The sequence below is a fragment of the Archocentrus centrarchus genome, unplaced genomic scaffold (genome assembly GCF_007364275.1).
Source record: "Archocentrus centrarchus isolate MPI-CPG fArcCen1 unplaced genomic scaffold, fArcCen1 scaffold_26_ctg1, whole genome shotgun sequence".
NCBI lineage: Eukaryota > Metazoa > Chordata > Actinopteri > Cichliformes > Cichlidae > Archocentrus > Archocentrus centrarchus.
The window spans coordinates 6,047,757-6,060,601 of NW_022060256.1; the positions used below are offsets into that span (position 1 = coordinate 6,047,757).

General features: G+C 42.6%; 1 protein-coding gene across 1 annotated transcript in view; it reads right to left on the minus strand.

The window, feature by feature from the left end:
- Positions 1 to 12,845, minus strand: part of ppil2 (peptidylprolyl isomerase (cyclophilin)-like 2) — a 32,235-nt gene that overhangs the window by 10,381 nt on the left and 9,009 nt on the right. The window contains 3 exon segments of the mRNA XM_030723526.1: positions 3,525 to 3,558; positions 6,780 to 6,869; positions 12,647 to 12,753. Coding sequence (XP_030579386.1) covers positions 3,525 to 3,558; positions 6,780 to 6,869; positions 12,647 to 12,753 — 231 coding nt within the window.

A 12,845-nucleotide genomic window follows, 5' to 3' on the forward strand; every position in this document is an offset into this window, starting at 1 on the left:
GAGAGCTCAGACACTCTTTGGAGAAAGCCCATTTTCACCGCTTGTATCTGCAATCACATTCTGTGCTCGCTGTCTACAGCCTGTAGCCACAGGTGAGGGTAGAAACATAGACCAGTGAATCAACAGCTTCGTCTTCACTCTCAGGTATCTGCCTGCAGAAGCTGAACCAAATCATTTGTCAGTGTCCCGCTCCCTCCTTCCCTCACCTGTGAACAAGACCCAGAAATACTTTCACTCCTCCACTTAGGGCAACAACATGTTTTCCATCTGAGAGCTATAGCCTCAGACTTGGAGGTGCTAACTCTCATCCCAAATGCTTCACGCTTAGCCGCAAAACGCCCCAGTGTGAGCTGGAGGTCGTTGTTCAAAATAGCCAACAAACCCACATCATCTGCAAACAGCAGTACCTTGGCAGTGCCTAGAAATTCTGTCCATGAAAATTATGAACAGAACTGCTGACAGAAGGAGACTGGCAGCTGGCAGCAATGCAAACCAAACGCTCTACAGTAGTACAGGGGCCAAACAGGCTGTAAAAACAGCCCCATACTCCCAAAGCACTCCCATGTTGAATGCCTCCACTGAGTACACAAAACACATATAGACTGGTTAAAAAAAGGCTCCTATGCACCCTTAAATATCCTTGAGAGGAAAACAAACTGATCCAGTGATCAGTGGCCAGGATGTAAACTGCCCTCTGAGCTTCCTAACCAGATTGGTCGCGTGTACAGTAAAGAAACACTTGTCATTTATCCATAGACCCACATACTTGTACAAATAAACCGTGGTTTCTTGCTATTCCACCGATCCACAGCTGATATGCCCTAGAGGTGGGAACAAGGAGACCGCTAGCTGATATAAACAGACGGCAAACGCAACGCAGGTTTCAGAAAGAAAATGTCAACAAATGTTTAACAGAAGGAAACATGTTGAGCCTCAAGGACATGCAAAGCAATTTAGTGAGAAAAACAACTCCTGCAGAAAGACACACGTGTTTGTCAGAAAAAAGGGAACACATGTTCAAGTCTCATTTTCAGTTTTCAGCTCTACGAGTGTTGCAATTTTGTATTGTGAAAGAAACAAATAAATTTAGTTTGTATGAAAACAACCCACATTAGCAGCTCTGTCAGTACTACTTATTCAGATTACTGCACCATAAGAGACAAGGCAGGAGACCTGTTTGCCCTTGAACACGGAGGCATGTTGAGAGCCGTCAGCTGTGAATCATTATTCAGACTGACTTCATCATTAAGAATCAGTGTAATGAGTATACAGGAATACGCACTGCAGGGGCTTATTGGCTCCCAACAGGGGAGAGGATGTGTCGCCCTGAGATGCGTTTCACTGTCCTGCATGGTGCCAGCTGGTGTACGTGCACAAAGCTCAGTCTGTGTGTGTCTGCATGTGTTCAAGCAGGTACAATATGTACCCCGTGAGTGTGTTTATGTTTGAAACACATACAACCAACCAATCAATTCTTTAGAGGCTATGTGACGCTCCCCCCGTGGCATTTCTGTATAATTTATAGAGTTGCTGACATTTTACTTGGCTACGAATGGATCATAAATGAAGGTGAGCGAGAGAGGAGGTCCAAGGGAGAAATTAATTCCCACCAACGAGTTAACGATTAAATTAAACTGCATTCCCTCTGTGGTGAATTCAAAAAATGTCCTCAAATTAAATCAACAGTACAGGCTCAAACTTTGCTTTAACCTGAACAGGAAAGAAGGGAGAGACGTGAGAACTGATTCCAATGAGTGACAGCGCCAGACTGTGAGACATCACCACTAATGAATGTGTATTTTTTTTTTTGCATTTGAAAATACCTGAGCATGTGCTTCTTGTTACACATATCCACATGATGCATCAGGGATTTCACATGCAGTGTTTGAAACTCATCTCTCCAAAGCAGCCGGTCTTGGAGGGTTTTAGATAAATGAGGCTCTTCTAAGCTCGGCAGTGTGTTAACGCTACAGTGAGCAGTTTGCTGAAAGTGATGTACAGGAAGTGAAAGAGACAGATTCGCTCAAAAATGTTGAGGCAGTTTCTGCACACACACAACTTTTAAAATATATAAACAAGTGACAAGAAAGCATTGCATCATGACCCAATACTTATATCACTTAAATATCACCACCCTTACGCACGGACAGTTGTAAAACTGATTACCTCTAAAATACATGATTAGTGGTTTATTTTATTTTTTGCAGTGCTACTGGGGGGAATATGTGCAAGTTGTTCCTTACTAAAACCCCTGAATGAAGCACAAACTGTGTCACACTGTCAGAGGGATGCGCATGTATTAATTTGGTGATGCAGAAAATGTATAAATGTTGTTATACTTGAGTCTAATCTGCTGCTAAGTCTCTTTTACGCTGCAGCTACTAGAACATTAGGCACACCAAGAATACCTGTTCAGTCAAAGAAATTAATCTCACTGTGACCTGCCAACAAACTAAAGTGATTTCCACATTTCCTTTGTGAGGCTACAGGATGGTAATAGTTTCAGTTTAAAGTTTCAGAGCTCTAATGTGCAGCCATCACCTCAGAAATAGACAGCAGGCCTGACCGCACACTCAGCAATCAAATAATTAACTGGAAACAAAATATTCTTTTACTGTTTTGTGAGATAAATCCCAATTTTATCAAATTTTACCAGTTTGTCTTACATGAAACTGTCACAGCAAGTACTGTGGCTTTTATGGCATCGCCATGTCATGATTTCTGGAAAGAGACACTGATGCCGGACCTTCTTTTAAATGCTCTTTTTTTTCCCCCCAAAGACTTTGAGAGAACGAGGCAAAGTTAACTCCCTCCCTCACTCAGGAGCAAAATCTTTAGCAGGCAATAACAGACTAACTGCACATCCTGAGAGAAGGAAGTTGCTGTGTACCAGTTTGGCCTTGCATACTTGCACAGCCGTGTGAAAAACAAAGATTTTCACACGGCTCTATGCATTCTCAAATGCATACCAACTTATTACATTATATTCAAGAAAGGGCAGACATCGCTAGGGCTGATATTTCCACAATTGCCCAATTGTGCACTGCACTGCAGAGAACTCCTCCTCTAAGTCCAGTTAAAAGTCTTAAGGAGCTGTGTGCACACACTGTTCAGCCCAGGTGACGAGGCCAGAAATTCTGCACCTCCACGAATCCGTCATGCTGGATGCGTTTTGCATAGAGTTCGGAGACGCCCACAGACACAAAGCTCACTTTGTGCCACAAACTCTCACATCAGCTCAGACGACACGAAGGCAGGAAATTAACTGTATGAGGCCTCGCAGTCAATTCCACTTTTCCTTTTAAAGTGGTTGTGAAAGCAGGAAAATTACAGCATATGCTAAATGATTGGTGTTTCACCACAGCTCCATTCAGCACTCTACCCTCAGCCACCATCTACATCCTCTCTCTGTTGCTTTGTGCACATATACTCCTATATTTAGTAACACTCCAAAGAAGGAACTATTAATGATTCAACAATTCAGATGAATTCAAAATGTTGTTTAAGTGCAGTGCTAATCTTACCTGTGCCTGTGCCAGTGGGGTCCCCTCCTTGAATCTGGAAACAGAAAAAAAATTAAATTAAAATTAAAACAAAAAAAAAAAGATAGGAGGCTTCTGAGTGTTTTGTTCATTTTTAACATGATAGACTAAACAATTGACAATAATATTTCCTTTTCTGTCAAACACCAAACCCGGAGTCACATTTCACCATTAGAAGCCTGACTCAAAGCTTTCCAGGATGCTGGCTCCTATTATTCATTGTAAACTTGCCCGCTGTTCCTGTGAGTGCTTCTACAGTTCTGCGCATTTCTTTTACGTCCTCGTTTAAAAAGCTTTGTGAACTTTTGGCCACTAGTGCTACTGTGGAGCAAAGTTTAGATGTGTGGGCCCCCTGTGCTTTCTTGTAGAAAACACTTTGTTCTAGCAGCAGAGGCAGGGCTAGCTGATTATTTTCAGTGGGTTTTACATTGTTGCCTTTTAAGCTACGTTCTGAAAAGGAGCCTGGGGCAGAGGAACAAAAGCTTAGTGAGGAAGAAGAAGAAGAAGAAGAAAAAAATGGGTGTAGGGAAAGTGAGAAGACAAAGAGCAGAAAGACGTTTGCTCAAACATACTGTGTGGAAACAGGATATTGTTTTAGGTTTGGTTTATGTTATGTGCACCTCAGCGTGCCGGCCATGCGGTTATGGTTTTCTAGCATCCTTATTAACCTGCTCTTGCATCCTGGATTCATCCCTGGTGCTGACTGGCTGCAGAGTCTCACCTGCATGCATGTAAAGTCTCTCAAGTCTCTTTTACCAACATTATTCACAGTTTTGCAGTTACTGGCAGACCTGTTTTCCGTTTAGTTTATTAATCTAAGGACCCATTGTGTGCGTTTTTATGGTCTTCTTCCTCTTCTGTTTGTTTTTTTTTGCCGTGACTCCCACCTCTGCCATTTGTGTTCCTTCTTTGTAAGTAATTATGTTTCCACTATGAAAAGTTTGAACTGCAGCCGTGTTGTGGCAGCTTATATGTTTTGGGTTAAGCAGCTCCTTTTCCATTTGGCTAGGGTCAGGGTCACTACTGGTAGTATGGGGCCATACCTGGACCCTACAGAGGCTGCACAGGTAGTCTAACTCCTCCAGGATGGCACATCAATACGTGCCGTTGCCAGAAGGTTTTCTGTCTCCCAGCACAGTCTCAGAGCATGGAGGACACTCCAAGAGACAGGTCGTTACTCTAGGAGAGCTGGACAGGGCTGTAGAAGGTCCTTAATCCATCAGCAGGACCAGTATCTGCTCCTTTGTGCAAGAGGAACAGGATGAGCTAAAAAGTGACCTCCAGCAGCAGAAACAGACTTCATGAGGGTGGCTTGAGGACCCGACGTCCTCTAGTGGACCCTGTGTTCACTGCCCGGCACTGTGGAACCCGACTGGCATTTGCCACAGAATACCAGAACTGGCAGGTCCACCACTGGCAGCCTGTGTTTTTCACAGATGACAGCAGGTTCACCCTGAGTACACGTGACAGACGTGAAAGGGTCTGGAGAAGCTGTGGAGAACGTTATGCTGCCTGTAACACTGTTCAACATGACCGGTTTTGGTGGTGGGGCAGTGATGGTCTGTGGAGGCACCTCTGGGACATGCTTCAGTCTCTCCAGCACCACCAGGTTGTACCTCAGACTGTCCAGGAGCTCAGTGATGCCCTAGTCCAGATCTGGGAGGAGATCCCTCAGGACACCATCTGTCATCCCATTAGGAGCCCTGATGTTGTCAGGCTTGCATACAAGCATGTGGGGGCCACACAAACTACTGAGTACCATTTTGAGTTGCTGCAAAATGGACTAGCCTGCTCTGAACTTAGCCCTCTGTAGGGTGATGATTTTCATCAATGTGGCATCCTTTCATTCCTGACACATTACCCAGTCCATATCAGAACAGATGTCCAGCACGGTGGACAGATGTCCACAAAGGTGCAAACGATTACAAAAAAGTCATTAATCACCAATAGCAATGCCAATATTCAGCATGTTTAATTAGTATACTTATTATTAAATTACTAATCTTAATTTGATATTTTATGGTCACCTTCACCACAAAACAAATGATAATAGTCTTAGAATAAATCCTATAGTTTCATGGGTAATTTGGTTCTAAAACTAGATGAATGTCTGCTTATAATTTCATTTCCAGATCAGATGGAAAAAAGTGCTTTTACTGAGAAATTGTAAAAATTCACAGAACATGAAGACATTCACAATCTGAAAAACAACTGCAACGTGATTTTTACAAGTCCCGGGTTCCCAGAAAGGCTCACGTGTAAGACGGCTGCACCGTGTTGGCGTTCAACCTGTCTGAGCCTGAAACATGAGCGAACCACTGGGCTGCTACCTGGACGACCTCTCACGTTTCACAGCAAAAACCCTCTCTGGATGTTCAGCAACCTCACAAGGTCCTGCTTTCCAGTGACAGAAAGATATGCTGTTGTTGCCGCTAACACAGAGATTTTAAAGTGGTTGTTGCTATGAAATTATTCTCTCCGAGGCCACACTCCTCTGCTTTTGGGCTGTGGAGGATAAGCTGAAGGCGCAAGTGGCAGTGTAATTATGGATAAACAATTCACAGCTTGCCAGTGCGAATGAACGCCACAGGACAGAATGAAAAAGGTAAGGGTCCTCTTGAGACCAGATGTCCACTCAGAGCCACTTTAATTATGGGAGCAGCAGCTCTGAAACACACAGACGAGCGGCCGATCAGACCCTGCCGCTTCATACTCTCAGCCTTCAAGCTAAAGAGAAGCAAACACTGAAGTATATTATGACTGTAACAAAAGCTCATATAAATGTAATAAAACAACAATTCTAATTATTCAGGGGTGGAGGATGAACCCAGCTATATTTAGGTCATCCTGACTTCCTCATAATGTAAACTCTAATCACTATTTAAGCCAATATAAACCCTTCCAATTTCAGTTACAAATGCAGCAGTCGTGCTACATCTAAAAGGGTAGAGCACAGACCATAACTGCAAATCCATCAGTTCCATCAGCTGTCAGTTTTAGAGCCAATTTCAAGCTTTTAATGAGTAATTTGAGCATTAGTGCCTGACCGCTGCACATGTTCTGTGAACCCTTAACCCCTAATGCAGTGAAGTCGCACTGACTTAAAATCAGTGAGAGAAACTTGTGAATCAGAGAAACCTCGAAACTCACAAACTAGAAGCATATCAACCTGTGGCTGTAGTGGAGGTAGGTAAAAGCAGGAGGTGGAGGTGTTTGAAGCAGGTATCATTTCCTTACCATGAAATTCCGGATGGACCTGTGGAAGATCGTCCCATCGTAGTAACCCTTCTTGCACAGACGGATGAAATTCTCACCCGCTTTGGGCACCTTGAAGAAAGAGAACACAGAATATTCGATTGATCAGGTCTTAAGTTTCTTCTTCACTTTACTCATCTGAAAATCGCCACCGCGAGCAGTCCAGAAACCATGACCCTGGTGTATCAAACTAGAGTCATCTCTCAATATGGAGGTTTTCTTTCCCACCCCTATGCAGAATTAAATATCTCCTACCTTTTAACCGTTCTTATTTTTAGTTCACTTTGTGATGTTGAGGCACTAAAGAAGGTATCCACAGTATTAGAGCTGGTATGCACAAACATATTTGGACAGTGCCGCTGTACACCACCACAGTGAATTTTAAACCAAACAAGATGTGAATGAAGTTCAGCTTTAATTCAGTGTGAACAAAAATATTGCCTGTTCAGGAGTAATAGCCATTTTATACCCACTCCTTTCAAAAACCTATGGCACTAACTGTAATTTTACTCCATTGTCTTTGTGTATATTTGCCTTCTCTTTTCTGAAGCTTTAGCAGACACTGGACCAGTTATATTTCAGCTTTCATACAGCAGTTACTGTCAGCGTGAAGCTTTATATTCACATAAACAAACTGAGTCACACATTTTCAACTCTGCCTGACCTGTTGGAAAGTGTTTGTTATACCCATAAGTCTGTCATGAAGTAGGGTTCATCTGCTGCCTGAGGCAGCACCAGGCAGCTACAGATCTACATAGCAAGAAGTCAGGTTTAGTTCCCTTACACAATGAAGCAATTTTAGATGGTGAAAAACAGACAGACACATGCTGCTGAAGGTGCACCCTGGGTTGTAAAAATACCGCCGGCCACCAGTCAGAAAACTCGACCTCCGACTTTGACTTCAAGGTCAAATCACCGAGATTCAAACTCGTCCGTGACTTTCAGTAGACGCATCTATGCTGTGACCTCGAACATCCTAGGTCACGTTGTCCCAGAGTTAGCGCACTCACAAAGTTGAATGTTGGCCGCAGGGTGGCAACAATACGAAAACCTTTAAAACATCTTGTAAACCATTAAAAGCACCAAGTGTCAGGCGCTAATTTTGACTGATTGGCTCTCTGTGAAATGAGGCAGCAGCTGTCCCCCAAGCAGAAGGTGTGGCTTTGACTATGACGCCAATCAGGTCTACCATTATTAATGTCAGCAGCCTGGAGGAACACCTCTGAGTGTTTGTGTGAGAAACCACGGCTGGTGGTTTCTCCAGATTTATAAAATACTCTCATAAAAACCTCTTTATTTACCAGCTTCTTCTTGGTTCCTCTGAGCTCTACGAGTCTTATTTCCACATACGTCTCAATTTTGCTGGGGGTGATCAACTCTCTGGCTCTTTTTCCCTCCATCATAAACCCCAGATTTTCCAAGCACTCTGGTACAAAGAAGCTGATTGTTTTAAACACACACACACACACACACACACACACACACACACACACACACACACTCACACACACACACACACACACACACACATCTATAATTTTAGCCATAAAACTTATTTTTGGAATTGAAAGGAGTGTCTTAAAATAGTTGTCTAAGGACAAACTATCTGGCTCAACAGATTACTGCAACATCTATGAATAAATGCATGACAAATCAGTCTAAAGGCCTTCTTTTTTCCCCTCAGTGCTTTAACTTTGTTTTGATTATTAACCAGTCTTTTGCGTCAGAGACACGTCTGTAAGTCCTCTGCCTCATGCTGTTGCTGCCCAGTAATAGCGGTTAATTTAGCGTGCATGCTTTTGTGCGACTTTGTGCGTCTCTAAAATGCAATCCAATTTAGAAACATGCCTAGGTACCTAAAATTGTCAGCAATCAGTTGATGTCAGCATGGAAACGTTTGGTGACGCAGAAAATGTCCCAATTCACGTGTGTTTACAGGCTCACTCTCGCTTCAGTGCAGTCAGACAATAACGTGAAAGAATGGGGGAGCATGAAATCCATTAAAATTATTCAATTAATTTAAATTTCTCAGCCACAATTGTGTGCGTCTGAGGTTTTATAGTTTCAGAGATTAAGGCCTTACATAAGCCACTTTACTCAGTTAACATCCAGCATTATTTGAATGTCATGTTTAATTTTAAACCCAAACTCAAAGACAAAAATATCGAACTTTACATTTTTGTCATCCTCCCTGTTTAATCACAGCCACGTAAAGGCTACACGCTGTATCAAAGGTGCTTTTGAATATAATAAAGCTTCGATACGATGGGTGGCTAAGGCGCAGGCTGCGTCGGTCAATTACCAAAATCCACCCCCTCGCACTTCATTCATATTGTGGACGGTGAGCGCAGCAGAGGCTGAGGCATTCAAAGCTGTGTGAGCAAATGGGCACTTTACAAGGAGGTGGGCTCTGGATGTGTGTGACTGAGACTGTATGTGACAGTAAAGCGGCTCTCATTAATTCATAAACAGCAGGCTACGAATAGAGCTGCAATCTTGTGTGAAAACCACTGGGGAGGAAGGTGGGGTGGAGGAGGATGTGGGGCACAGAGGGCAGGTTTGTCTAAGTGCTGCAACTTTCCCCTCATTATTCTGATTCGATGCCTCAGAAGCCAATGAAAACCAGACACACGAGGCGCTCGGTTACCAGGGCAGAAATATGTTCCTGGAGTTCACGCTGGCTCTCAGGAGCCCCCCCCCCCCCCCCCACATCTAAGCTTAAAAAGGGTGAACATGAGAAACACACACCCCTGCCAAGGCGTACGTTTGGCAAAGTGGGGGGGACACGGTCTGTTTTCACAGTTTTGGATGAGTCACCCTATACACTATTTATTTAAACACATGCACAGACCGAACCTACGTCAAAACAACTTTATTTAAAAGCCTTACGACGGAGAGTTAAAGCAGCCTGACACGCTGCATTTGTAAAATTATTCACTCTGACAGTTCGTATTGTTAATATCCAAGTGGGGCCATCTGCTCCTTTCTAGTTCCATATTGTTTTGTGTACTCTACTGCAGTGGCTTTGCATGGTTCACAGTTCAAAATAACACTTATTCATGTTATACTGGGCAGGCCGTCAGGAGCTCCACTGTCTCAATAAACCACTTTAGCTCCCATCTCTTTAAGGCCAGCCTTCCATTAAGGTACTACTGCACTGACCTTTATTCAAGTAAAATTTGAGTCTTTTTTAGTCTTAATGATTGATAAAAAAAAAAATTTCCCCTTTGGTTCTTAAGTGGGGTACGCTGGAAAATGTTTAACAAAAAACTGCCAACTCTGATTGGCTGCCCCTCATGTGGCTTCTGCAAAGTTAATCTCATGCTTGAGAGCAGTCTGTACTACAAAGCCAGATTAATGAGTCAGAGAGTTATATCGAGCTTCAAAGTACACTAAGTAACTTTGAGGTTATTTAATAGAAAAAAGAATGCTGTACTCATAAATATACACTAATTAGTGTGTAATTACATCTGGAAACAAATTTTCATAAATTTGGAACTAATCCATTAAAAATAGGAGTGGGAACAGGTTTGTGGAAGCCGCCGTGTAGTCTCGCCATCTCGAATCCAGCGGGCGAGACGGACCTCGCCGCTCCGCCTGACTGTGTTATATGTATGAGGCTAGAGACCGGCTACATACGTGGTAAACCTTATAAGTTACCTTTAATTTAAAGAGCACAAACAGCTTTTTCAAACTATATATGACCATTTAGTATTTGTACATGTACATTTTCATCATCTCTTTCCCCTCCTCCACCACTGCTCTCTCTCCTCCCTCATTTCCACCTCACCCTCTTCCTCCTCACCTCAAGCCTCATCTCCCGAACTGAAGTCACGGCTCTAACACACAAAAATGTGCATAAACATGCTCATTTATTCGCAATATTGTCACATTACTCATTGTCAGCAGATTAGACATGTGACCCTCCCGTCTCTGAACAGCTGACAACAGTCTCGAGTGTCCTAAAAATCACACTTTCCCTCTGACAAACAGACTGCAATGTGCAATCCACTGACATCTAGCGGTGAGATTTCACACACTGTACAGTTAAAGTCAGAGTTGTCTGTGTCACAAAAATGGCTCTTTTTTTTTTAACCTGGCTAAATTACCACGGTAACTCATACCGAGCACAGAACCTGGTCGGGAGCAGGTTATGTTCAGAGTTTCGGTTTAAAATCAGCTGATTGTGTTATTTATAGCATGTTTTAAGTGCAGTATAGCTTACTGAAACCACTGAATGAAGCACCGCATTATCACAGGGATGTGTAAATGTTGTACTGGAGTCTCATCTGCCGCTAAGTCCCGTTTACGCTGCTGGAACTGCAGCTACGCCGGCTCAATCAAAGAAATTAATTTCACTTTGACCTGCCAACAAACTAAAGCAATTTCCACATCTCCTTTATTAGGCTGTGGCCATTAACATTTAATAGTGGATCCAGCTTAAAGTTTCAGAGCTCTAATGTGCAGAGAAATAAGCAACAGCACTGAGAGCACACTCAGCGATAAAATAACTAATTGCAGTTGTTTATTTTATCGCTCTGAGATAAATCCCAAGATTAACGATTTTCTGCTGCATTAATCTCTCGTCTCATTTGCAACAATGTTGCATTTTACTTATATTTTTTATGTTCTTTAGAGATTTTTAATCACCATTTTATCGTCATCATGTGATACCGTCTCTGATTGGAGTAAACTGCACTCACAGGGATCATTTTGTGTGGAAGAGTCGTTTTCTCATTTTCATGTGAGCGCACAGAGATTGAAGCAGAAAGCATAACTGAGAAAGTTCATAACCACTGTCGTGATACCCGTTACTGGTTTTGTCGAGCCAGCTAATGCAAAGAAAGCCTGGCTGTGTTGACCTTTGTTCACAGTACACACACCTCTGAATTACTCGTGCATATGCTAACCTCATTATTGGAAACTTTTGTGACAGCCAGAGAGCTGTAACAACACAAACATGCGCAGTCTTGCCCATTTATACCCACAACTCAGTCACCCACTTGTTCCAAGCTGGCACCAACATTCAAACCACATCCATAAAACCGCTTCATGTCACAGAGGACAGACGGCCAAAAATAAAACTGATGTAAGAAGACTTTTCTTTTTAAATTGAGTACGACCCAAAATGAGTGACTGCGCCCATAAACTCAGCAGGAAACTGTTTACAGAGTTTAAGACAGAAGGTCGTTTTCCCGTAGACTTCTACAGGGTCAGATTTTTGCTTTTTGCAGCCACATGTAGCACCACCTGGTGGCCATCAGAGAGAATGCAGGTTTAAGGTACTTCGAAGTAGCCTTCATTTTTCTGACCTGGAAACTACATCCATCCTTTATACCAAGAAAAAAAAAAAAAAAAACAACTCACAAAATCTTAAATGCCAGGAAGGAGACCTGTCTGCCACCCCAAAAACAAATAAACTATATATTTTTAGGTTTCCAGCCTCCTTCCCACACTAACTGCTAAACTGGGGCCTCTCGGCCAGGTCATGTTTGTAGATGAGAACTGGTTCTCAAACATTTCACTTGGTAAAATAAAGGTTAAGAAACCTACAATTTTTAATGAACTTTTCTTCATTTTCTTTGCAGTTCTACTCAGCATTGTGCATTTGACAACAGCAAAATAATAATGAGGGCTCAGTCACTACAGCAACAAGAAAAATTGCTCAAGTGTGCTCTTTCCCCTCAATTCTGCGTCTTTCCAAAATAAAAGTACAAGGCTAAACAGCTAAAATCTTTTCATCAGTACAACTCTGATTATTATAATTATTTCCCGATCATAATTATTTCCATCTTTTCAAGCGATTAGCATTTCTGTTACCGTTCATGTGTGAATACGAGCACTCTTACCTTATCACAGTGCAGCTCAAGATTTAGGTCTCCCTTGTTTGTGTGCAGGCGAACGTATCCTTTTTTCTTCACATAGCTGTAACGCACGGTGTCGTCTGCGATAGCATCTGTAAAATACATCCAAACATAAATTTAGTTGACGTGGAGATGACGAAAACATTTTAGATTTATAGCTGGCACGTCAAGCGGGGACAGTTGT